This window comes from Glycine soja, chromosome 12 (assembly GCF_004193775.1).
Source record: "Glycine soja cultivar W05 chromosome 12, ASM419377v2, whole genome shotgun sequence".
NCBI lineage: Eukaryota > Viridiplantae > Streptophyta > Magnoliopsida > Fabales > Fabaceae > Glycine > Glycine soja.
Genome location: NC_041013.1, coordinates 1,287,633 through 1,314,541, shown reverse-complemented (window position 1 = coordinate 1,314,541; position 26,909 = coordinate 1,287,633). Strand labels below are relative to the sequence as shown.

The following is a 26,909-nucleotide window of genomic DNA, read 5'->3' as shown; positions in this document are numbered from 1 at the left end:
CCCCACTCAGATTCCTTAATTTCTCGCCTTACTAATGTATAAATACTGATAGCTCATGATCAGATTAAGTATTAAATTTAAACCCGGTGTTTAATTATGTAGAAGAGATCTTTCCCTGATTAGATTTGCTAATTGGCTCTCTTGCCATACTAGAATTTCCTGTTACTTTCAACATTAAAACTGAGAGCAGAAGCATTAAAAAAAAACTATTGGGAGGAAATGAACACATTATATAGCACACCAGTTCACGAAACCATATATTAAGTGCGCTCATTGTACATCAATATCCCTAAAAATTAATTGGTGAGGGAAAAAATACAAAATATCAAACCACAAGGGTTTTCTGCACAAACCGCCCGAGGTTAAGGAGGTGTCACCTAAGGAGTCATCAATACTCAGGAACGAGTCTTCCATCCTGCGATTCTATATAAAGATGCCTTCATGAATCCCTTACAAATATTATCAGCCCCAATTAGTAATTGAATAATCTACACTCACCCAACGGACAAGGCAGTATCCCCGGCCAGCGAAAATTCTGAAATCAGGAACTGCCAAACCAGTCCCAACTTAAAATATTGGGAAGAGGGGGGAAACTAATGTTGGAGAAAAACGCTGCATCTCTTCTTAAAGGACCTGGCAATGGATTGAATCAAAGCCTGTGAAACAAGTTAAAATGCCCACCGTATTACTATCAACTCCCACACTGTTTAGCCTATCTATGAGTCCACCATTTCATCTTGCAATTCGCTTGGGGCAATAAGCCCTGGAATAGAAAGCATTCTTTGTCGTTCTCTCTCTCTCTGAGCTGCAGCCTCTTCTGCATATAGATCTTTGTTATCCTGCAGTAGAAAAGACAATTGATAAGGCCTCAGATTTGTACAGAATTACAGGAAAAAATATAATCAAGGGTCAACAACGCCATACTACATGGGTAGAGGAGCAAATCTAACACAATTTACAGGGTGCATATAAAGCAAACCAAAAACATTAATAAGCTAGCAAAATGCTAATCCCCGCAGTCATTGCAAGAACCAACTTAAATAGCTGCAAGATGTACTGCAACTTCATGATATACAAGTATAAAATTCCCATATCAGTTTTGAAAGGAAAACCCCTATCGTTAGCACAATGTAAGCAGTAACACTAAAAGAAGCAATACCTGAGCTGAAAATTCTTTTGACTGAATAAGAAAATCTCGTATGTGATTTTTAAAGGTGGAAAGATCATTGGTGGACTCAAATAGTCCATTAACAAATTGGGTAACCTGCAAATTTCTTGAAATCAGTCATTTGTTTTGGTAAAGGAACAAATTATTTATTTCACTCCAATTACCTCTGCTGATGTCATGTTGGGAAATGAAGTGCTTAGAAGTTTTATGGTAAACTCACGTACAAACACAGCATTACTTGAGTATGAATATTGACTTGTAGCAACATCCCAAAGAGGTTCAGTTAGAGCACCAGTTTCTAGCTGAAAAAGATGGAACTCCATAATTATTTATTTCGTACGTACTTAAAACAATTAAACCAAATAAAGCAGGATTATGACACCGTACCAAACAGAACAAATGCTGTAGCACCAAGACATGTAATTTGAATCCAGGTTTATGAAAAGTGTCAGTCAAGACGGCAAATATCTCTTGTTCAATTGTCAAAAAGTATGTCCGATAAAACTGATTACAGAACTCTGAGCCCTGTTATAAGCCAGACATTCAACCAAAAAGTATATTATTATAGAGAGAAGGAAAGTACAACAAGGGAGAGGGTAACAAATCCTCAAAAACTGGCAAACTTATATACACTAAACAAAGAAAATTAAGCATGCAGAAAGAACCTCGGAAGGTTAGGAGTGAGTTGTAAACAAAAATTATGAAGACCACACCTGAAACTTCTTCAGCATCTCCAACAACAGGTTAAGCCCAGTTTCAGCAATATTCCTTTCTGTATGCCGAAATGCCCATATGATTGAGTCCATAACAAGCTTCAGTTGCTGGCATAGATCACAAATAACATGAGGCACAGACTAAAAGATTACAAATTTTGACAACGCAGTCATAGTCAACAGATAAAATAAAAAAAAACTGACATGTCATTGATATATTGTGGGCAGAGATGGAGCAGCAAACACAACCTGACTTGACAAGCAGATTAATGCAGGAAAACAATGAGTAGCTATGGCACGGAGTAGAGAGAAGAACTTGAGCCGATGCTCTGGGTAATCTTCAAAATTTTTTGTAATCATCTGTACAACAGAACAAAAAGGAAAATATTATTCAGTGTATGTTTACCTGCAGATACCCAATAATTATTTGGCTTCAGTTGTTAAAAATCACAAGTTATATGACGCATCATTTGCAGAACAGAACTTCTATAATATATAAATATGCATCTAAAAACAACCACCACCTCCAAGCCTTTTCCCATTGGTCAGGTTATGTATATGGATGAGACACCATAATGTTATATAGTGAATCACATCTACAAACAAACCACTAACGCACAAATCTTAATTAATAATTTTGCTTATAATTTTTCCAAGTCTCCCCTCCAACTTTAATGATTAAGCTACCCTCCATCTAATCTACTCTCTTTACTAGGATTCTGATGTCTTCTCCACACAAGTCCAAACCATACAAAACGAGATTCTACCATCTTTTTCAGATAAGTTGCAACTCCAACTTTACCAGTCTTCCCCGTGTATGCATATAAACAATTGCTGTAAAATTAAATCTCAAAAAGAAGACCACAATGTTCTAAAATTAACATGATAATAAAGTAGGACATTTTCATCAGTAGCTGAATGAATATCCTACACAGTTACCTCAAGTGTGCACTGAAAAACAGCTTCAAATATGCGAGGTACATCTTCAATCATTGCAGCTTTATATCTGGGAGAGAGAGGGGGAGAGAGAGAATGTCACATGCAGTTATTCATAATTAAAATAGCAAATAAAACAGCTCTACCCTGAGGAAGAAACAGAACATATACATACAGAATTTGGATTTCAAAGCACCTATACACCAATCAACAAAATAAAGGAAATGAGGGGAAAAAAGACAAAAGCATACTTGTTAACAATTGTTGCAAAAAGTGACAAAACCTCTGATTCCCTTGCATCAGGAACATTCCTGGAGTAATCTCCAAGAACAGGATCCATCATTGGCGGCACAAATTGTTTGCCGATTTGTGGCTGGTCTTCTGCCTTATCCAAGAATGTCTCAATCAGCTTAAGTGTCTCCCTCTTAACCGAACTGCATCAAGATAAACATGACTAAAGAGCGGAGTGGATAGTAATCTCATTTGTACAAAACCAACATATCCTTAATTACCGTAGAAGTTTGACATAGGATGTTCTAGATGCAAAAGGTCCACCTTCTGTAATACTCTTTGAAATAAGCTCACTGTACATTCTGTTGCAGCAAAAAATTATTTAGCATTTAGTAAATAATCAAATCAAACCATTTATTGCTGAGTATCAATTATGTTATTAGCGTCCCAGAATATAAGAACTATAGTTAACAGAACATACCTGTACACATTCAACATGTCCAAAAAGATCAACGAGATTTGGGGCAAGAAATATGTCCCTAAAGAAGTTGCAACACTTGTATTCGTCTGAAATTGGGAGAAAAATTAACTTTATAAATTCAAATGGCTTAATAGCAGAGAGTGTAAAATACTAGAGAATATACAGCAGTGACACTAAAAACATATATATGATTTCGAAGTTATACCTGCATTATATTAAGAACTGTCCGGATTACATCCTGATCCTTCAAAAAATCAACATTTTGATGTGCCTGCCCAATAATTTCCATCCATTTCTGCAGAAAAAGGGGAAAACCACAGGCATTTATATATTTGGTTTTCAGTAATAAAAAAATAGCATGAAAAAAGTTCAGCAAATAATATGGCTTCTCAAGCAAAGAACCTGATTTGGGAGCTCCATCAACCGCTGAAGATATTCATCTCTCTTCTGTGCATCAGACTCTGCCTGAATCATGTGACCAACCTACAATACAAGAATATAACTTAAAAATGTGGAAACAAGAGTATAAACATAGAGCATATGAAAAAAATTTATAACCAATAATGAACTTGAGATCAAAGATATTTAAAGACATACAGATTCATAGAAGGAATGTATCTGATGGGGTTCAAGATCTGCAATAGTGATGGGAAGGCCTGTCAGAAGCTCAGACACAAATGGCTCGTTTTCCCCAACCTGAAATAGCAATCATTGTGACTGTTAGTGTTAGCTATTACCTCATGTACTAATAGTCACTTCTTTTTAGCAACAGGAAGATGGGAAGGGGATGCAATTGTAGCCAATTACCTGGGTGATTACAAATTTTCGCTTGCACTTCTGGACTATTTTCAGAAATGTGTCACAGGCCATATCCTAAAACACAAGAAACATGATTAATATTTTCATGTTAATGCATTTCCAGCAGCATATATATAGATAATCAAGCAAAATCATAGCTTTAGCAATTGCAGGCACACACAAAAAATATACAAGTACTACAAGGTCGCTATAGATTAACATAATATTTAACCAACTCATAAGCCAGAATTGTTTATACGCCACCATAAAGGATATATTGAAACAAAATAATTGTATGCTAAATAAGATATTTATATAGGCTACAGTACAATGATTAAAGAGAGGAATCTTGTCAAAATTATTACTATATGTTTAACAAAAATTAGTTAGAAGTTCTCCTGCTTAAAAAAAAATATAAAATAAAAATCAGAGCCTGGCTATGTTTTGACACAAGTTAATACATCACTAAATAATAGGCAAGCAAAAATTGACAATAAGCTTCAACGGAGAAAAAATAACCTGAACTCCAGGATGTGTCTCATGCATAAACTCAAACAACTTGTTCACAACAGTTTTAAGGAACTTCCAATGAGCTCTTAAAAACCGTGGATACTGCCCAACAACATACCTGCCAACAAAAAGATATATTATTAAAAGAAACAGAATTAAACAAGCAAAACACAGCAAGATGGAATGTGTGAATAATCCTTACATGATATTACTCGCAATAACAGCTTTGTTATCTTTTCCCTTTGTGATTTCACATAGGTTTAATAAATCGCGAATGACCATAACCAAGAATCTGTTTTCCTGTAAAAAGTCCAAGATAACTAAACAAACAATAGAGAAAAAACACCAAAACTAATAAAAAAGAATGCTATAAAAGAAATAGAGATAGTTAACAAATTAAATCAGTTGATAAAGGGATGTAATACATGAATCAGTCCCAGAAAAGACGAAATAAACAAATATGCAGTCATGAGAGACAGAGACAGGACAACCCCTGGCCCTGCCCCATGGGTGTGCACAGACATAGATTAACAATATATGAATAATTATGACTGTTAAAAGTCAAATTGACCAACAGGCAGTCACAATAACAGAAACAGAAAGACCTTAGTAGATTAGTATAACACCTATTTTTCAATTTTAAATAAATGCATATTGTAATATAATCAATATCAAATAAGCTAGAGAGCATGATGTTCACAGTACCTGTTCTTCCATCATGGAACCTGATATAGAACCAATTGCCCAGCAGAGTGTATTCAAATTGTTCCATGTCCAATCCTCACCACTTAGTTGTTTACTTAATTTCCTCAACATCTGGACATTACACAATAAAAGACCATTGAATAAAGGTGTCATAAATATCAGCACAAACATACAACAGTTGTACAACAGGAAGCAACAAAAGGATTTCTGATACACACCTGCTTTTCAGTATCATCATGGTCAAGATGTGACAAGTAAATAAGAGTCTCCCTCATAATCTGTATAATAAAACAATGACCAGTGAGTGAAAAGTAAATAAGAGTCTCCCTCATAATCTGTATAATATAAGAGTCTCCCTCATAACCTGATTTTAATTCACATTTGATATTTGAGGATTTTTATTTTGATCTTGCATAATTAGTTTGCATTATCTTTTAGATTTGGCTTGGATTAGGTAATCATTATCTTCATCTTACGTCTTTTTTCTTTAGTTTGTTGATCTACATATAGACCCTCATAGTAGTAGGCCTTGTGGGTTTTTCTGGCTATTGAGTAACAATTTTATTTCATAGTATCTGAGTTGAACCAGAGGAGGACTCTGCACCTAGAGCAGTATCCAGCATTTTTTCCCCTGGTTCCCCACCAATAAGTGTCTCAAATTTATTAAATATCACTATCAATGTTATATACAAGCAATCTATCGAAATACAATATTCAGAGAATAATAATTTCGACACGGGTTTTTTTTATGTAGATATGAATATTCAACAGAGTTCTGGTAGAATTAAGATGTTAGCTTATAACCTTATATTGAACAAGAACATCATTGTCCTTCAAGGTTTCACGGACAATGTTCCCATTTTCATCTTCAACTATGAGCACCTCCTCAGGCTTAGCCATTCGACAGATCATAAGCATTCTTAACTTTGACATGGGACCAGCATAAAGCTGCCGGCGCTGAAGGAGCTGAGAACCATGTCCATCAACCATACCAGGGAGCATTGCTGGTACCTGCTCACATTCCATTGATTAAAAAACATCAGTGACAACTATGCACAGTATATCGACACCATAATTTCAATCTGAACATTACAATACGAAGTCATATTTTGTTAGACTTTTTTTTTTTTGCACAGCAAAACATATTTTGTTAGACTTAGACTAGTGTTTTAGTGACAGAAGAGAATGGTTAATTCTTGATTTCAACAATCAGTGAGGCAGTATCAGAGAGAGATTATCACCTGAAGTCCCATCATGGTTGCAGCAGCTGCAGGATTATCCAAACTTCGGTGTGGTTCAAACAGCTCCGATACCAAGGAATTCCAGTAGTCCAAACAGACCTGTTATTTTTAACAAACCAAGTATAACATGAACTCGGGTTTTCAGAACAGGAGGTAGTGGCATGCAAACTAACAGACACATTGTTGGGAGGGAATGCAGACGACAACTACAAGGAAATACAAGGTTAAACGCATAAAGTTGAGCATTCATAACAGGAGAAAAGTTCATACCTTGAAAACCTCAGTATCATCCACATATGAAATGTTGATCACATATTCAAGGCCCACTAGCAAAGCAGCTATATTCTCTTGAGTGGATTCCAGGATGCGAATGTGAAACTGCAAAATAGAAAGGTACCAGAATATCGTTAATGGTTAGCAGAACATCCAACAAACAACCCAAAAATGGTATGTCAAAAAAAAAAGGAAGAGGAGGTTAATGATAATGAAAGAGAAGACGCCAGCCGGAGGAAGGTCACATTCTTTCAAAATACAAGTATAATATAGACTGATATAGTCTACTATAATCTCAAAGTCACCAATCTCAGCCAGGTCAACTTTCTTTCACAGTTTAATCATGCTGTTTGATGATTATATATTCACAAAATAACCTTATGAATAGACATAGAACAGAAAAAATAAGACTTGCCTTGTAAAATGAAGTGAAGAACAGTGCCAGATTCTGTATAAATGCCTACAAGGAGAGAAAAAAAGTCAGTCAAATACTGCACAACTAATTAAGCAAATTAAGCACCTTGTTTCAATTAACACTCACTTGTTCCTCACTTGAACCCTGTCCATATGCCTCAGGTATATTTGTAGTTGGTGGGAGTATTCCCTGTACATTTAACACAATATTATCCGGAAGTCAACAAAAGAAATTATATTATATACTCAGTAGAACCAGATGAATGAGAATGCAATATATTTTACAAAAAAGGAGACCAAACCAAACAAACCTGCAACTGGACCATGAATATGTTATACATCTTGACATACTGCACATCATAATAATTCACAAATTGAAGGGCTGCCACCTGCAAATATAAAAAGTGAATGTTGAAGTTGAAAATTTCATGGAAAAGCATATAAGCATTTAAAGGGAGGAATATACCTCAGTTAAACATTGCAAGGTGAGGTTCCGGTATGCTGGGACAGGGAAAAATTTTAGGAGTGTCTCAAGCTGGTGAGAAACATAAAAAAGATTTCAGTTTCTCAGTTCCTCCCAAACAAGTTCATTTTAAGCTGAAAACTGCACCTACCAAGGGTGATTCAAATATATAACCCAAGGGAATCCATGATAAGAAGGCATGCAATGTAGATAGAGTAGCTCGTATGAGCTCAGTCCTTTGGGATGCCGATAACACATATAAGCATAACTCATGTATGAGTTGAAATTCACTGCAAACAACCAAGTATTACTTTAATACAAGTAAATGTAGAAAAATCACATCCAATCACTTAATACTTGACTAGCCAAAGTATGTATGGCGAGGGGAAGCAAACACAGATATCAAAGTAACATGCACATATGTCAAGCCAGTTTAAATAGTAACCAAAGCACTCTAAGGTACGTTATCTCAAAAAGGAGAACAATATGATAAATTTACAACAAAGGAACTTCTGGCAAGAATATTTTCCAGTTTAGAAACAAATAAGTAAATCTGCCAACATGTGGTTATTTACCAGTTGTGCACTATATTCTTAAAACAGAAAATGTTTGTATCAAGAACTCCCTTTTCGATGTTTTCAAAAAATCATTTTGGTTCTCAAATAACTAACCATTACCAATAAAATAAATAAATAAATAAAGTAAGCAATTTATGTCAATCAACCCAATCTAATCTTCCAGCTGATATTGCAGTTACTAATTAACAACTAAAGCAATACCAGCCACAATCTATTTTTTCACCCACCAGTTATCATCAATAGTCCTACCTAGCCACTACTAAAAGCAGTTATCATCTCTTGCCAATCTTTGAATCACTAAAATTTTACAGAAAAATTATATATAGCATCACAGCCAAAGTTTTTAAAATGAAACCTTACAAATCTACTACTGTGAACCAGTAATTAAAAAATCAAAATCTTTCAGACACCCAACGTTAAAGAAAGGAAAATGAAATGGCAAACATAAAAGATATATAGAAATTGGGCTATAACCATTTACCTGTTCAATGATTGTTTAAGCTCTTTTATCTTCTGCTGAGTCATCTCTCCTCTTGAAAAATCAAAAACCTCTTCACTCAAAAGCTGAACGTACATTTTTTAGTTTAGTAATGGGCATAAGGAACATAATCTAAGGTTAAGTAGGATAAACTTACTTTCAATATAGCCATACAATTCTCACAAATTGTTTCACTAGTTTTAGCAGCTGAAACAAGGTCAGGAATAAAGCTTCGCCATCTTGCTGGCCACTCATGCTTCAAAATCTGCATATGAGATAAACCGACCATTTTCAGCATTGTGCAAATTCATGTATAAATACCAAAAAAAAAAAAACCAAAATAATGCAAAGGTTTCTGAATCCAGATATAGAAATACAAATATGCAACATCTAAAACAAAATTCTAAGAAAACTGCATAAAAGATCTTTTTATCTTGAATCTTAATATATAAAGATGCAAATATTAAGCTTATCAAACACAAATATAAGTACGCATGGCAAGGGAAAAAAATTCAAGATTGGAAAAGGAAAGGTTGAACCATATGCACCAAATAACAGAATTAGAGAACAAAAGAAATAACTCAAATCAATTTGTAAGCATTAGGTACCCTGAAAAGATAGGTACAAGAAAAAAAGACAACATTCCTAAGAAGCTCGAATTTGTGCATGAAAAATTATGGGATAAAACATATGCGATGAACAATGGGTTCTGAGACTAATCACTGAATCAAAATAATCAGAGTAACACTACTGAATTCTAATTTTTACCTGAACTAATATAATATTCAGTTTGTTGACATACAACCTTTCCGCTCGAAATGAAGCCTCATTGCTAGAAAGCTATGCAAGAAAAGCCAATAGTGGGATCGATGAAGCAGAAAAACAGAGAATTCACAAAAGAAGAACTAAGAAAAACTGAAGTGGTCAAATTTCTCTTTAAATGTGATTCATACCTGTACAATAACATCAGATATGAAATTTTTCATTCCATCTCGCTGCTCAACAGGTAATGCATTCCATCTATATTTAATTACGCCTTCTAGAACCTGAATGTACAAAATAAAAGAATATATATATAAACTACTCTAAAGGCATCTAAAGTAACATTCTCAAGAGAAAAGGAAAACATGTTTGATGGCTAACAAGTGTTGCTTTTTGAAGTCATTGCTTAAATAGCAAGTTGAAGCAGTGATCAAATTAAAGGACCCATATAACACAGGTATGAAAACATAAAACTCAACAAGCAAATAAGTAAAAAGCCCTCTCCAATATCTTAATAAAAGATTATTTTTACCATAAGCCTCTTGGCAACTAAAGGACGTAGGTTAAGATTTCAGCAAATATAGCCTATTAATTCAAGAACTCTGAGACAGAAACTTTGCCTACAAGTACTCAAACCACATATAACTACAAGTAAAGCAACTTAATTAGAGTGCTTTTAATTAAGCATGCTTTCAAATAATCAAATATTATGCCCGACTACTATGATCAACCCAGCACACATTCATACCACAAATTTTTTATGCTAGAATCAATCCCATTAAAAAGGTTCTAATGTCTAAACATAGTTAGAGCATTATGACTGAAACACAAGGCTATTGTTCAGCTGTAGTCTAACCAGAAAAGGTTATGGCATTATGACTGAAACCCACAAAAGCATAACAGAAACAGTTGGAACAGATTATTTAACAAACCAACCTGTAAGGCGAAGAACTTGGTATTCAGGTTTTGAGTATTTTGCAAAATATGCATGACTTGAAGCCACATATCTGGATTATTTTGCAAGTCCCGCAGAATCTGATCGGCGGCATTTCTCTGCATCATTGAAGTGCACAAAATCCATCAGTCGCATAGAACAAAATGTCCTTTAATTAGCAGCACATTCTCTAAAACAAAACAAGTTGCGTTCTAGTATGACTAATTAATCACACTAACGACGAAAACAACAGAACGAAACGGCTTGTAGTTGAAACGCGAAACGAGTAGAAAAATTGATATATCTCCACATTGCACATATCAGCAAGAGGATAATTCGTATAACGAAACCGAAAGGCGTTATATTCAATTGAGTGGTTAAACCCTAAGTGTAAGTGCGAAGTGTTTGGAAGAGACGAGAGTGATAGAGAGACCTCATCCTTAGATCCGGTGCCATAGAAGGCGGCGACGGTGGCGTCGAGCAAGGGGACGTCAATCGGCTGGCTCAAATCTCGGAGCTTCTCGGCGGCCATGGAATGAGTGACAAAACCCTAGACTGAGACCAGCAACAAAAACCCTAGACTAGACTAGAGCGTGCGCGAGAGAGATATTTCAGGGAGAGAAAAGAACTTCCTTAGACTTTTTTTTTTTATTATTCAAAATATTAAAATATGCATACATACATATATATGTATATATATATATATATAGAGAGAGAGAGAGAGAGAGAGAGAGATGAAAAAGACAGCTTGAATTTGAAGCAGAGTTTGAAAGGAAGAGAGGCGCACGCACGTAAGTAGTAAAGGCTAAGGACTCCGCTCATATTTGTTGACAAAAAAAAAACATTCAACTATAAAATACACTGTTAAATATAAAGAATGGTTGAAAAATTATTTGTTAATTAAGGAAATTTTTACGTTTTATATAATTATATGTAGTTAATTAAAGGCAAAGGCAAAATAATAACTCAAAGATTGAGATTTGTTCCAGGTAGTGATTCTAGACAAGGACTAAAACCCAAAATAATAAGACTAAATCATGATACTCTGTGAGAAAATGTGAAAGTAGGTTAGTTTTTTTAACTTTCTTTAACTTATACTTTCAATAGTTTTAAATTTTTTAATCAGGACAATAGTTTTAACTTTTAAGTACATATTACCATTATTTAGATTAGATATGATAATGGTTAAAAGATATATTTAAATTTTTAAATACATTTTTCAATATGATTAATAGCTTTTTTTAATTGTCATTTTTGGTAACTTACGGTGAGAAATGATAATTCAAGTTAGAAAAAGTTTGTCGATTCAAATTATGTACTTACATAAAAAATTTAAGGTGAAGAAATAATTGTTCTGTTCAAATTATGAATTTATATCTTTGGAGTAAGAAAAAAATACATATGATATAATTTATATTTATCTCGTTATAAAAAAGTATAATAAATTTATATTTTAGAATTGAACACAAACATTAAAAATTAATAATAATTCACACATTTCTTAATCTACCAAGACTCTTTTGATACACTTTAGTTTATAAGCCCAGGCTATGGTGGGAAGTAAATTTCGCTGTGTCCAATGCATAAAAAAAAAATAATGATCTTTATATTGATATAATTTGATACACCACGACAAAAGTGAATTCATTAGTTGAACTGGTGTTGTTATATCACAAGGCAAACCAACCATCAAAGTTACAGAAAGAATAACTTCCCCTTTTTTAGTGCCCATTTGGATACATAGAAATGGAATTATTTTCAGCAATGACAAACGGGAGGTGAGTTCAAGAGCTGGCAATTTCATTTGTTCTTGAAACAACTGAAATAACAAATGGAATCGTTGGGGACAATTCTGCAGAATTATTTGTCATAGTGATTTTCGTGCTTTTAATAAATTGCAACTCTTAGTTAAAATATAATATTATATAAATCGTTGTAGGCACTTATGGATTCTCAGCCAAAAAGAGAAGTTCATCCTTGTTTCAGTGACGACTCGAGGGAGGCTGAAAAAGTGTGAAATGTGAAGGTTTTGGATTTGGAATTTTGGATGAGATGTGGAAGCCATTTTCCATCTAATCATTTTTATATTCTATATGAAGCCCAATTTTTTTGTCAGCACACGAGAGAAGCAGATAGCCATGGCACTTATTTTCGTGAGCGTATTCACAATATCATTATCACCTCCAAATTGCCCATGCCGGTGAACACGAGAGCATGTCAAGGTTTGCGTCCAAAATTTTGACAACAATTTAGAGAAATCATTGTTTATTTTTCAGAAACTCTTTTTAAGGAAGTCATAAAAATAAATTATTTTTTCTTTAAAACAAACCAAGTCTTACACTAATGTGAAATACTTTTGTAACTTGAATCAGTGTTTTAAGTATAAAAACACCTAGAACCATGGTGTTAACTTCATTTTCAAAAGTACAGTATCATTTCAAAGAAATCATACTTTACTTTTGAAATGATTACTAATAAATTCTTGGGTAAAATATATTTTGTTTCCTTATAAAAAAATTTAAAAATATTAATTTTATTTTTATAAAAATTTTCTTAATAATTTAATTCCACTAAAAATAAAACATTCTTAGTTATCTTGTTAATCGATAATCTAATATGACTAATATTATTCTATAATTTAATTACACTTTACTTTTGAAATGATTACTAATAAATTCTTGGGTAAAATATATTTTGTTTCCTTATAAAAAAATTTAAAAATATTAATTTTATTTTTATAAAAATTTTCTTAATAATTTAATTCCACTAAAAATAAAACATTCTTAGTTATCTTGTTAATCGATAATCTAATATGACTAATATTATTCTATAATTTAATTACAAATGAATTAAACAATGTGACGGTTAAACTCTTCAAAAATTATAAATTTATCATTTTTAGACGATTTTCTCGCACTTTATGATCACAAGGAGAAGATGAAACAACAATAAATTTTAATATTATCTATGTTTGGACAGGTAAAGAGAAAAAATAATTAAGTCCCTTAATCACAACAAAAAAATCATTTAACAAAAATACCATTGAAAATCAATAAAAATATATTTTATTTTTACATAAATCAAATTAATATTAAAAATTTTATGAAAACGAAATTAATACTTTAATTTTATATGGACTTCAAACATATTTTATCCTAATTTTTTTAAATCTATACATGTAATTAACAGTTACATTTTTTAGACATTATATCAGGTTAATGATTTGTTATCGAATGGGACGGGGGTAATGTATATAGTAAAATATAAAAAGCAAACCTAATGACTCCGTTGACAATGGTCCCTAAATAGGAAAAATTAGATAGATACCCCAAGAAATATGCTTACGAAATCTGTAGATTAAATTAAAAAGTTTAATAAAAAACAATGCAAATAATTTGGCTACAGCTCACCCAACATATGGGCAGTAAAAATGAAGATGAAGAAAGCACGTCAAAATGTCAAATTACACGAAGCAAATTCTACATTTACGGCAAAAAAAAAAAAAGGCAACAGATAAAAAAGCAAATTCTTTTCTTTTTTAATTTCCTTTTTTTCTCTCTTTTTGAACTCGTTGTCTACCTTATGGATCCACAGCTTATGGATGAAACCTTGCAAACGCCAGCTGATGTGGTGAGTGGAACATTTTTGTAGCATGCCACCAGTTCCTCATTTGTGTGCAAATCGACTTGCAATGTTTCCCAAACTTTCTTCTTTGGGTTTAAGAGTTCATCAGGATTACCTTCATACCCAGGGAATGTAATTCTTTCTCCTGGTTGAGCAGAACTGGGAGGCTCAACCAACTCAACCTGGAGGGAGCACAGCAATCAGGTATTTAGCACTTGAAAGGAACACACAAAAATAGCTTCCAGTTTAATTATCCACTATGGACAACCAAAGTAATGGCAACCTAATTCCAGGTTTTACTAACTAACCCTTTAAGAACCAATTTTATCTTTGAAATTATTTGTAGAGAATCTGGAGGGGGAAGTTCAAGGATTGATTGTTACTTACTGTCTGAGATGAAAATGGCACAGTACAAATTATGAAGACAAATGCATATCAATCTAGGAGAACTCTATTGTCTTTCAATTAGCACTTAACAAGTGTGACCGTGCAATCATGCAATATCTTTATAATCATAAACACTCAGCACATACAATCATACTACATCATATAATCAAAAACATTAGCCATACTAAGACCATAATAACAGTGTAATTTAAAAGCTGTCAAAATAGATCAACACCACCTGATATACACAGGTTTTGTGTTTTTCCTTACCTTGGTGTGATCACCATCGGAAGCAGCAAGAACCATTGCTTGAGATTTAATGCCCCTCATGGTTACTGGCTTTAGGTTGCAAAGAACACAGACCTTTCGGTTCTGAAAAAAGTTATTAGAATTAATTAATCAGTAGTCAAAATAGTACCTGCATAACTATATATTAACAGACAATATAATTTCTGACTCAACAAAAACCTGCATTTCATCGAGTGGTATAAATTTGACAAGCCCACTGACAACAGTTCTGGTCTGTTCTTCACCGACGTCAATCTCTTCAACATATAGTGCATCTGCATCAGGATGTTTTTGAGCTTTTATTATGAGGCCAACCCGGATATCAAGCCTTGTGATGGTAATATCTGGTTCAGCAGCAGCTTTATTTTTGGCTTCATTTGATGATTTTCCTGGTTTTTTCTTTCCATTGCCATCTGTAGTAAACAATAGCCCTAATAAGTGTAAGTAATCTTGAACAATTCTGTTATCTATTTAAGAAAAATAATGCACATGAATCCTAATGATTTGACTTCCTGTGAACTTCTTTAAACTTGTTAGAAATGGAAGAGCCAGGAAAAACACCTGAAACTTTCGTTTTCTTCAGTTGCTCAGCAACATTCTGAGCTTCGGCCTCTGCACGCACAATCCTATCAGCTTGACTTCCTGCGAACTTCTTCCTGTAGAACTCCACCTCTTCATCTTTCTGGTCAACAATTTTGAAAACATCAATGACAATAAAGCAAAAGCATAACTTGAATCCTTAATTAAATTTCAGAAAGCAGGCCACTTACCAGTTCCCTGAACAATGGCTTGGGTGTTCCAATTTTATGACCAGCACTTATGATATCCCAGGGTCTTTTTACCCTATCAACATCTCCTTTATCATCACTAAGTGAAACATGTGTATCCGCAGGCAAATTTAGCTGCTTAAATACCTTCAATGCCAGAAAACAGACAAGTACTGAGAATGATAAACTAACCAAACTTAAAACGTACTTTCACAAGTGCAATATGGATACACAGGGAAGTTAACTTACTTCAAGAGTGAAAGATGGGATAAAAGGTTCTAACAAACAAGCAAGAAGATATACAATCCCAGCTGCAGTTTTCATGACAAGAGAGCAGAGAGATTTGTTTTCCTTGTAGAGGCGCCAGAATTCAGCTTCCTGTAAATTTAATTGCAAACGGATTCAGAACGTAGGCAGCCATTTAACATGAATATAATATAAAAAGTGAATATGTTGTTGGGGGGAACCAAACATAACAGCTCCAAAGTTACCTGCAGATATGCATTTCCCTCGCTGGATATGCTCATTGCAGTTTTCAACCCTTGCTTCAGTTTAACCTTAACATATTGCAAAAGGAAATGCCATCAAACTGATAATAATTAGATAAAAAAAAAAGACCATGCACTCAAGTGATTAAATTTACAATATCATGTTGTTTCAAAAGGGTGATAGACTACCTTCTCCATTGCTTCTATGTATTGGTCTATATATGCAGCAACTTTATCAGCCAACTTTTTGGTCGGACCATGGGAGTCACCACTTACATTATCAGGAACAGAGGGGATAATGGAATCATATCCTTGCCCTTCACAGCACAAAGTAATGTGTTCATCAAATAACAGGAAGAAGAAGCAAATGAAATAAACAGTGGAATATTGAAGAAAGTAATAGGTATAGATCTTTACACGTTCCAAAAACTGTGAAAAAAGAACTATTTATCAATAGCCCCAATATATATAGTCACAATACTAATGAATGTAATTTCTCAGGATTTGTAGCAGCTAATCAGTAGACACTTGAAGATAAAAATGATGAAAGAGTTTGACCAACCTGCAGGTTTGGCAATAAAACTCAAAACTCGGTTGATAAAGTTGCCCAAATTATTCAGTAACTCACTATTTAGTTTAGCTTGCAAGTCCGGCCATGTAAATAACGTATCTGATACCTACAACACAAAATCCATTCAAAGATTCAATAAATGGGAAGAGAATAGAATATCCATTAATGTTTCACAAGAGACAAGACAGGTAAAATAGAATTGATAAAGTATGTTTAAAATAGAATTACCTCCGGCCTATTTGTGAGCAAGTAATATCTCCATACTTCAACTGGAATATTAGTATCTTTCGCATCATTACCAAAAACCCCAATACCTTTGCTCTTAGAAAACTTCCCTACAAATAATTTTTCAGTAAAATTTAGTTACTTCATAATGTCCAAATGTCCATCATTATCAGTTTACTTCCAAAGCAAGTCAGCCGTCTGATTATATGCATCATTAGGCCCATTATGGACTAACTTGTAGCCCATGTGAGCTGTTCAATTTAGATAAGTATTTGATTCCTAACTCAAAAAATAAACCCATACAAGTTTTTAAGTGATTATGGACAAATGAAATGAGGATGGTTTTAAAAAATTCAGGTACATAAGACATAAGTTGATTTTAACTTGTGCAAAAATAATAATTTATTTTACCTCTTTCATTCATTTTATTCTCTCATCTATAAGTGCTTTTTGAGAAGTTTATCAAAACTAGCTGACTGAAACCATTGCAACTCAGATAACTAACCTGCTTCATAATTCAAGTATTCAGTAACACTAATAGTCTTCATTAAAGTCCAATTTTCACTAGTTCCAAGTAGAGTAGATGGAAACATCACCTGAAGAATAAATTCCATCAGATTACAAAGAACTTTTAACTCAGCTGGAGAATTAAAGATCAGTGAGGGAAAATGATAGAAAACAAGACACTGACATAAATTGTCCCAAGTAAACATAAGAGCATAAAAATCCTCAAATTGTATAAAGACACCAACTTACAGTGTGGAATGGCACATTGTCCTTGCCCATAAACTGATACAGCTCCACATTCTCTGGGTTTTTCCACCATTTCTCCCATTCACGTGTGTAGCACGAAGTAATTGAGACATATCCAATAGGTGCATCAAACCAAACATAGAAAACCTTCCAGTATAGAGCACATAAATTTACAAAATTAAAAACTGAAAACAACTAAAATTTTGAAAAAGTCAACAGAAAAACTGACCTTGTCACTGTATTTTTCATGTGGAACAGGAACCCCCCACTTTAGATCCCTCGTAATACAGCGTGGCTTTAACCCTTCTCTAAGCCATGAATTTGTTGTTTGGATAGCATTTTGACTCCATCCACCAACCACAGACATCTCACTGATGTATTTTTCCAATCTATCTTTTAATAGGGGGAGTTCAAGAAACAAGTGATCTGTATCACGAATATGAGGAGTTTTCTGACAAACCTGTCACAGATGTCAAAAATCTCATCTAAGAAGTTATCAACTTTCATCTACCTCAACACAACCATAATTGTACCAGTACAATACAAATAAATAAACATGTGTGTGCTCCAAAAAGCATGATTAAAACAAAAAAGTATTAAAAAAAACCAAGGAAACTCATAGCAAAGGGAAAACAAAAGTTAAGGAACAGGATTGTGCAATGAAAGTTTGAAACCCAGGGCTACTAAAAACTCCAACTCGGAAATCCATTCAATTCAGAAAGATCATCCATGAGAATCACAATCCACAAATTGGAGTGAAACCATTAATTAATCAACCAGCAAAACCTAGAGTTGAAATTTAGTAGAGAGATTAAACCTTGCATCTGGGATTTTTCAATTCTGTTGGATTTAAAAGCTTTCCACACTTCTCACACTGGTCTCCTCGGGCAGAATCATACTCGCAGCCAGGAGTCGGGCAGGTTCCCTCCACAAGCCTATCAGCCAAGAACCTTTCACAGGTGTTGCAGTAAAGCTGAAATACAATAGGCATTTAAGTAAAGCAAAGTATAATAATAACATCCTTGAAAATATTTGACATCAGGAAACTATCCTTCAACTTTCAACCAAGGAGAGAATGACCACACCAACAAAATATGAAATAAATACGGTTTGGCCAAAGAACCTGCTGCATTGTGTTCTCGGATAGCCACTTGTTTTCGAATATCTTTCTGAAAATTGCTTGGCAAACTTCAGTTTGCTCAGGGGATGACGTCCGTCCAAATTCATCAAAACTTATATTGAACCAATTGTAGACCTCCTTATGAATAGCATGATATCTACAAATACAGAGAATTAAGAGTGTAAATAAAACTTCGCTCAAGGAATGAATCAGTGTGAAACAAAAGACTCGCAAATCTAGTCCACCACATCATTAAATAATAAGATCCTTTGAATATAATTATAACTATTATACTAAGTCAGCGAACATATACAGCTCAGATTAAATAAATAAAAAGGATAAAAAGAGGAAACACATATATACTTGTCACAAATCTCTTTGGGAGAGCAGTTTTCTTCCATGGCTTTAGTCTCAGTGGCAGTTCCATACTCATCAGTACCGCAGATGTAAATAGCGTTATAACCGCGAAGCCGACAGTAGCGAGCGAATACATCAGCACTCAACACGCCTAAACAAAATCAAACCAATACGTTGATCCTTACACATATTTAATCATGGATTTAAATCGATCAAATTCAAATTGAATGAAGGAGTGAAACGTACATCCAATGATGTTGCCGAGGTGAGGAACGTTGTTGACGTAAGGCAAGGCACTGGTGATGAGAATGTTGCGCTTTCCTTCGACGGGAAGCTTCGGCGCTATCAGATTCTCTGCCATGGGAAAAGAATTCGGTTGCGTTCGCCGGAGAGATGAAGCAGTTGCGCCGGCGGCGAGATTGAGAAACGGAGGGTAAGGAAGGGTGAGGCCGGCGCTTTTTGTAATGAACCTGACTATTGTGTCTAACAACTGACTGACTAGGTATTCCCACTCGTTGGTAGCACCTCTTCTAAATGGATACCTTCGCTTAACAAGTTCTCCATTATTGTATAAAATTTGTTTATGGTTATATATATAAATTAAATTTAATAACTATTTCTTGTAAAAATAAAAAATAGGTGATTTCACAGTGACACTTTGCAATAACTAGACAGATTTTATAATTTAAACTTGTTTACAAAATAATTAAATAAAATTTTCATCTAATAAAAAAATTAAAAATTAGTTGAAATGATTTGTCCGACATAAAATAAGTTTATTTAAATATATTTTTTAAAAAATACTTATTTTAATAAAATAAATAATTTTTTATTTTTATTTTTTGTGTGTTTGTTCAAACTATGTCTGCTTAAAAAAATTTGAGTTCTGATTATTATTTTGATAAACAAATTCTATATGTTTATAAAAAAAAATTAAAAACACTTATTAAAAAAATAAAGTTTAAACAAACCAATCCATAGTGTTTATCTCTTCTAATTTATCTTTTTCATTTTATTTTTAAATTAAATTTCAATATTTTTAAGACATAAAAAGTCAAAGTAATATTATATTACAACATAAATTAATTACCATAATTTAAAATATAGATTATATATTTAAAAATGACATGTGTAAGATTTTAATGTTGTACTTGTATAATGCATGTTTGGATTAAATTTTAAAAATATAAATTTAAAACTAAAGTATATTGTAAAGTTAAGTTTGTTAAAAATGAATTTACTGTAACATAATTTACGTTCAGATATTTTTTTCCTCAAAAAGTAAGATGATAAAATGAAATTTGTTAGGATAATATCAATCAAAGTCAAAGGTACTTCAATTCATGCTTTTATTGTAAATATACAAATCAAAAATACTTATATTTATAAAAAAAACATCAAATTGTTTGCTTATGATTCAAATCCGAGTTTATCTCAAATGCAAGTTGCAAAATTAAATTTTAGAGAATTCAAACATTATACGAAATTAAGTTTAGGACTCCAAAAGTATGTTTGGGGTACCTAAAGGGTATTAAAATATACTTACAATAAGTTGCCAAAAAAACTTAATTTAAGTTACTCAAAGCAACTATTTTTTAAACTCTTTTTTTTTTCTTCTGTTTCTTTACCTTTTTAAAATAAGCTCATTATTTTGTTAAGAGCTTTTGTGGAGAAGAAAAACAAAACTAAAGCACACACTATCTAAGTACATGATAAGATATCTAATGTTAGGTGCACATTAGACAACAAAGCAAATAATGTTAGAATATAGGTAGATTATGTCAAAAAATAATTTTGAATAACATTTTATAATATTTATCTTTCCAAGAAAAAATAATTAATAATCACATTTTTATCATCATTATCGTGACAACTTATTATCGTCATCATTGTGACTACTGCTGCATAATAAGTGTAAAGAGAGTATTTATTAAAACTTAACTGCTCCATTTAAGTGCTCTTTACAGTGTATTTAAAGAGCATTTACTTGAAAACAATACTATACCTATTGGCTTGCGTTCCTCAGTGGCAAAAATCTTCTCAACAGTCAACGTACAGCTAGCAGAACTATTTAAACCTCAAGAGCCAGTACAAAATCCATGCATTATAAAGGTTGGAAAAGCAATAACGATATAAAACCATAGCTAAATTTGTCTTTCTTCGTACGTATAACTCTTCCCCAAATTATTTCATGCGAGTTTAAACTACAACTCATTATCAGAATGATTCAGCTTTATTTTTGACTTCATTTAACGATTTTGCTGGTTTTTTCTTTACATTGCCATCTGTAGTAAACAATAACCCTAATCAGTGTAAGTAATCTTGAACAATTCTGTTATCTATTTAAGAAAAATAATGCACATGAATCCTAACGACTTGACTTCCTGCCAACTTCTTTAAACTTGTTAGAAATGGAAGAGCCGGGAAAAACACCTGAAACTTTCGTTTTCTTCAGTTGCTCAGCAACATTCTGAGCTTCGGCCTCTGCACGCACAATCCTATCAGCTTGACTTCCTGCGAACTTCTTCCTGTAGAACTTCACCTCTTCATCTTTCTGGTCAACAATTTTGAAAACATCAATGACAATAAAGTAAAAGCATAACTTGAATCCTTAATTAAATTTCAGAAAGCAGGCCACTTACCAGTTCCCTGAACAATGGCTTGGGTGTTCCAATTTTATGACTAGCACTTATGATATCCCAGGGTCTTTTTACCCTATCAATGTCTCCTTTATCGTCACAAAGTGAAACATGTGTATCCACAGGCAAATTTAGCTGCTTAAATACCTTCAATGCCAGAAAACAGACAAGTACTGAGAATGAGAATGTCTTGGAATAACTAACCAAACTTAAAACGTACTGTCGCAAGTGCAATATGGATACACAGGGAAGTTAACTTACTTCAAGAGTGAAAGATGGAATAAAAGGTTCTAACAAACAAGCAAGAAGATATACAATCCCAGCTGCAGTTTTCATGACAAGGGAGCAGAGAGATTTGTTTTCCTTGTAGAGGCGCCAGAATTCAGCTTCCTATAAATTTAATTGCAAAAGGATTCAGAACGTAGGCAGCCATTTAGCATGAATATAATATAAAAAGTGAATATGTTGTTGGGGGGAACCAAACATAGCAGCTCCAAAGTTACCTGCAGATATGCATTTCCCTCGCTGGATATGCTCATTGCGACTTTCAACCCTTGCTTTAGTTTAACCTTAACATATTGCAAAAGGAAATGCCATCAAACTGATAATAATTAGATTAAAATAAAAGACCATGCACTCTAGTGATTAAATTTAGCAAATCATGTTGTTTCAAAAGGGTGATAAATTACCTTCTCCATTGCTTCTATGTATTGGTCTATATATGCAGCAACTTTATCAGCCAATTTTTTGGTCGGACCATGGGAGTCACCACTTACATCATCAGGAACAGAGGGGATAATGGAATCATATCCTTGCCCTTCACAGCACAAAGTAATGTGTGTATCAAATAACAGGAAGAAGCAGCAAATGAAATAAACAGTGGAATATTGAAGAAAGTAATAGGTATAGATCATTACACATTCTAAAGGCGGTGAAAAAAGACAACTATTTATCAATAGTCAAAATATATAAAGTCACAATACTAATGAATGTAATTTCTCAGGATTTGTAGCAGCTAATCAGTAGACACTTGAAGATAAAAATGATGAAAGAGTTTGACCAACCTGCAGGTTTGGCAATAAAACTCAAAACTCGGTTGATAAAGTTGCCCAAATTATTCAATAACTCACTATTTAATTTAGCTTGCAAGTCCGACCACGTAAATAACGTATCTGATACCTACAACGCAAAATCCATTCAAAGATTCAATAAATGGGAAGAGAATAGAATATCCATTAATGTTTCACAAGAGACAAGACAGGTAAAATAGAATTGATAAAGTATGTTTAAAATAGAATTACCTCCGGCCTATTAGTGAGCAAGTAATATCTCCATACTTCAACTGGAATATTAGTATCTTTCGCATCATTACCAAAAACTCCGATACCTTTGCTCTTAGAAAACTTCCCTACAAATAATTTTTCAGTAAAATTTAGTTACTTCATAATGTCCAAATGTCAATAATTATCAGTTTACTTCCAAAGAAAGTCACCCGTCTGGTTATATGCATCATTAGGCCCTTTTTGGATTAACTTGTAACCCATGTGAGCTGTTCAATTTAGATAAGTATTTGATTCCTAACTCAAAAAATAAACCCATACAAGTTTTTAAGTGATTATGGACAAATGAAATGAGGATGGTTTTAAAAAATTCAGGTACATAAGACATAAGTTGATTTTAACTTGTGCAAAAATAATAATTTATTTTACCTCTTTCATTCATTTTATTCTCTCATCTATAAGTGCTTTTTGAGAAGTTTATCAAAACTAGCTGACCGAAACCATTGCAACTCAGATAACTAACCTGCTTCATAATTCAAGTATTCAGTAACACTAATAGTCTTCATTAAAGTCCAATTTTCACTAGTTCCAAGTAGAGTAGATGGAAACATCACCTGAAGAATAAATTCCATCAGATTACAAAGAACTTTTAACTCAGCTGGAGAATTAAAGATCAGTGATGGAAAATGATAGAAAACAAGATACTGACATAAATCGTCCCAAGTAAACATAAGAGCATAAAAATCCTCAAATTGTATAAAGACACCAACTTACAGTATGGAATGGCACATTGTCCTTGCCCATAAACTGATACAGCTCCACATTCTCTGGGTTTTTCCACCATTTCTCCCAATCACGTGTGTAGCTCGAAGTGATTGAGACATATCCAATAGGTGCATCAAACCATACATAGAAAACCTTCCAGTATAGAGCACATAAATTTAAAAAATGAAAACAACTAAAATTTTGAAAAAGTCAATCGAAAAACTGACCTTGTCACTGTATTTTTCATGTGGAACCGGAACCCCCCACTTTAGATCCCTTGTAATACAGCGTGGCTTTAACCCTTCTCTAAGCCATGAATTTGTTGTTTGGATAGCATTTTGACTCCATCCACCAACCACAGACATCTCACTGATGTATTTTTCCAATCTATCTTTCAATAGGGGGAGTTCAAGAAACAAGTGATCTGTATCACGAATACGAGGAGTTTTCTGACAAACCTGTTACAGATGTCAAAAATCTCATCTAAGAAGTTATCAACTTTCATCTACCTCAACACAACCATAATTGTACTAGTACATTACAAATAAATAAACGTGTGTGCTCCAGAAAGCATGATTAAAACAAAAAAGTATAAAAAGAACCAAGGAAACTCAGCAAAGGGAAAACAAAAGTTAAGGAATGGGGTTGTGCAATGAAAGTATGAAACCCAGAGCTATTAAAAACTCCAACTCGGAAATCCATTCAATTCAGAAAGATCATCAACGAGAATCACAACAAATGCTTCCACAAATTGGAATGAAACCATTAATTAATCAACCAGCAAAACATAGAGTTAAAATTTAGTAGAAAGATTAAACCTTGCATCCGGGATTTTTCAATTCTGTTGGATTTAGAAGCTTTCCACACTTCTCACACTGGTCTCCTCGGGCAGAATCATACTCGCAGCCAGGAGTCGGGCAGGTTCCCTCCACAAGCCTATCAGCCAAGAACCTTTCACAGGTGTTGCAGTAAAGCTGAAATACAATAGGCATTTAAGTAAAGCAAAGTATAATAATAACATCCTTGAAAATATTTGACATCAGGAAACTATCCTTCAACTTTCAACCAAGGAGAGAATGACCACACCAACAAAATATGAAATAAATACAGTTTGGCCAAAGAACCTGCTGCATTGTGTTCTCGGATAGCCACTTGTTTTCGAATATCTTTTTGAAAATTGCTTGGCAAACTTCAGTTTGCTCAGGGGATGACGTCCGCCCAAATTCATCAAAACTTATATTGAACCAATTGTAGACCTCCTTATGAATAGCATGGTATCTACAAATACACAAAGAATTGAGAGTGTTAATGAAACTTCGCTCCCAAGGAATGAATCAGTGTGAAACAAAAGACAAACCTAGTCCACCACATCATTAAATAATAAGATCGTTTGAATATAATTATAATCATTATACTAAGTAAGCGAGAATATACAGCTCAGATTAAATAAATAAAAAAGTTAAAAAGTTGAAACACATATACTTGTCACAAATCTCTTTGGGAGAGCAGTTTTCTTCCATGGCTTTAGTCTCAGTGGCGGTTCCATACTCATCAGTACCGCAGATGTAAATAGCGTTATAACCGCGAAGCCGACAGTAGCGAGCGAACACATCAGCACTCAACACGCCTAAACAAAATCAAACCAATACTTTAATCCCTCGGCAACGCACGCAAGATAAATACACAGATTGAATCATGGATTTAAATCGATTAAATTCAAATTGAATGAAGGAATGAAACGTACATCCAATGATGTTTCCGAGGTGAGGAACATTGTTGACGTAAGGCAAGGCACTGGTGATGAGAATGTTGCGCTTTCCTTCGACGGGAAGCTTCGGCGCTTTCAGATTCTCTGTCATTGGAAAAGAATTCGGTTGCGTTCCCCCGGAGAGATGAAGCAGTTCCGCCGGCGGCGAGATTGAGAAACTGAGAGTAAGGAAGGGTGAGGCCGGCGTTTGTGTTTGTAACGAACTGACTATTGTGTGTAACAACTGACTGACTAGGTATTCCAACTCGTTCGTAGCACCTCTTCTAAATGTATACCTTGCTTAACAAGTTTTCCGTTATTGTATAAAATTTGTTTATGTTTTTATATATATAATTAAATTCAATAACTATTTCTTGAAAAAATAAAAAATAGGTGATTTCAATAACTATAAGTAGTATTTTATTTCTTTATTTTAATATTTTTTGTAACTCTATATATTATAGAGGGTTTTTTTATAGTAATTTGTTTTTAGTCCTGTCTTTCAATTATGGATAAATGAAACTCTGAATAAAAAACAATTGACATAATAAAAAGAGATAGAGGAAAAATAATATTATAGATTCTATTATAAAAATATTACATAAATAATATAGTTCTTTATTGACCGAAAATGTATTTGTATTACTAACAACAAAATATATTATTTTAATAGTGAAATTATTGATTAATATATAATTGATTATAAGAATAAATTTTATAGTTGGATATCTTAGATAAAGATTAATGTTAAAATGATATATTTCATTTGATTGTTTGAAAAATAGTTTTTGATAGAAAATCACAACAAGTATGAAATTATTTATAATACTGAATTTTATATTTAAATTAATTAGTTGTTCAAAATAAATAAAAAAATTTCTCTGGACGAGTTACAAATATGCACAAACAAGAAGGGTTGAATTACAATAAAATCAATTCATCTTCATAGCAAGGGAGTTGTAAATACACCGTGGAATACAAGAAAAAATGTGATGACTAGAGTTGATGATCGATGTCATAGCTAGGATACGTAATCATGTATCTTCTAACATATTGAATTTTAAAGCCAATATTAGCTCCAAGCAGCTCCCTAATGGTTAATATGATTAACAAGAACTCCACATTCTGAGAATTTATCTTCTGCACAAAACAAGCAACTTACAATCTTTATGTCTCAAAGATAACAGATTGTATACCAAGTTCAACGAGCCAC

The 26,909-nt window shown here is 33.4% G+C and overlaps 3 protein-coding genes across 4 annotated transcripts; all 3 read right to left on the bottom strand.

The window, feature by feature from the left end:
• Positions 1-209: 209 nt before the first annotated feature.
• Positions 210-11,361, bottom strand: LOC114379282 (protein EXPORTIN 1A). 2 transcript variants are annotated; one of them, XM_028337918.1, is made up of 32 exons: positions 11,119-11,358; positions 10,688-10,804; positions 9,943-10,035; positions 9,758-9,829; positions 9,147-9,254; positions 8,993-9,075; positions 8,085-8,223; positions 7,937-8,005; positions 7,782-7,859; positions 7,598-7,660; positions 7,472-7,516; positions 7,054-7,161; positions 6,784-6,882; positions 6,347-6,553; positions 5,761-5,820; positions 5,543-5,653; positions 5,040-5,137; positions 4,847-4,955; positions 4,337-4,402; positions 4,127-4,225; positions 3,932-4,012; positions 3,735-3,824; positions 3,530-3,615; positions 3,330-3,410; positions 3,069-3,251; positions 2,821-2,887; positions 2,131-2,241; positions 1,882-1,989; positions 1,556-1,693; positions 1,333-1,470; positions 1,160-1,264; positions 210-839 (listed from the first exon to the last, which is right to left on the bottom strand). In XM_028337918.1, exons 1-32 carry the CDS (start codon positions 11,215-11,217, stop codon positions 717-719), a joined length of 3,234 nt encoding a protein of 1,077 aa, XP_028193719.1. In that variant the 5' UTR covers positions 11,218-11,358; the 3' UTR covers positions 210-716. The 2 variants fall into 2 exon arrangements, with proteins under 2 accessions (XP_028193719.1, XP_028193720.1); XM_028337919.1 differs by lacking the exons at positions 210-839; positions 1,160-1,264; positions 1,333-1,470; positions 1,556-1,693 and having other exon boundaries at positions 2,086-2,241; positions 11,119-11,361.
• A 2,648-nt stretch (positions 11,362-14,009) lies between these two features.
• On the bottom strand, positions 14,010-19,824 carry LOC114379793 (probable methionine--tRNA ligase). The gene is made up of 17 exons (XM_028338511.1): positions 19,512-19,824; positions 19,272-19,416; positions 18,912-19,065; positions 18,606-18,761; positions 18,018-18,248; positions 17,792-17,935; positions 17,541-17,631; positions 17,039-17,145; positions 16,802-16,916; positions 16,429-16,556; positions 16,243-16,308; positions 16,001-16,129; positions 15,755-15,898; positions 15,546-15,666; positions 15,165-15,397; positions 14,967-15,068; positions 14,010-14,491 (listed from the first exon to the last, which is right to left on the bottom strand). Exons 1-17 carry the CDS (start codon positions 19,624-19,626, stop codon positions 14,261-14,263), a joined length of 2,412 nt encoding a protein of 803 aa, XP_028194312.1. The 5' UTR covers positions 19,627-19,824; the 3' UTR covers positions 14,010-14,260.
• A 1,566-nt stretch (positions 19,825-21,390) lies between these two features.
• On the bottom strand, positions 21,391-25,964 carry LOC114378621 (probable methionine--tRNA ligase). Its single transcript, XM_028337267.1, has 15 exons — positions 25,694-25,964; positions 25,432-25,576; positions 25,074-25,227; positions 24,768-24,923; positions 24,177-24,407; positions 23,959-24,102; positions 23,708-23,798; positions 23,206-23,312; positions 22,969-23,083; positions 22,594-22,721; positions 22,408-22,473; positions 22,166-22,294; positions 21,908-22,051; positions 21,699-21,819; positions 21,391-21,550 (listed from the first exon to the last, which is right to left on the bottom strand). Exons 1-15 carry the CDS (start codon positions 25,806-25,808, stop codon positions 21,483-21,485), a joined length of 1,914 nt encoding a protein of 637 aa, XP_028193068.1. The 5' UTR covers positions 25,809-25,964; the 3' UTR covers positions 21,391-21,482.
• Positions 25,965-26,909: the final 945 nt, after the last annotated feature.

Coding starts and splice junctions, on each gene's coding strand:
- LOC114379282 (XM_028337918.1), bottom strand. CDS start 11,217: ATGGCCGCCGAGAAGCTCCGAGATTTGAGCCAGCCGATTGACGTCCCC. Junction 4,956..5,039: donor GTTATTGCGAGTAATATCAT/GTAAGGATTATT, acceptor TTTTGTTGGCAG/GTATGTTGTTGGGCAGTATC. Junction 2,242..2,820: donor TTTTTCAGTGCACACTTGAG/GTAACTGTGTAG, acceptor TCTGTTGTACAG/ATGATTACAAAAAATTTTGA.
- LOC114379793 (XM_028338511.1), bottom strand. CDS start 19,626: ATGGCAGAGAATCTGATAGCGCCGAAGCTTCCCGTCGAAGGAAAGCGC. Junction 17,632..17,791: donor ACAATGTGCCATTCCACACT/GTAAGTTGGTGT, acceptor TTTATTCTTCAG/GTGATGTTTCCATCTACTCT. Junction 15,667..15,754: donor AGCCATTGTTCAGGGAACTG/GTAAGTGGCCTG, acceptor ATTGTTGACCAG/AAAGATGAAGAGGTGGAGTT.
- LOC114378621 (XM_028337267.1), bottom strand. CDS start 25,808: ATGACAGAGAATCTGAAAGCGCCGAAGCTTCCCGTCGAAGGAAAGCGC. Junction 24,408..24,767: donor TGAAAAATCCCGGATGCAAG/GTTTAATCTTTC, acceptor CATCTGTAACAG/GTTTGTCAGAAAACTCCTCG. Junction 23,313..23,707: donor ATACTTGAATTATGAAGCAG/GTTAGTTATCTG, acceptor AATTATTTGTAG/GGAAGTTTTCTAAGAGCAAA.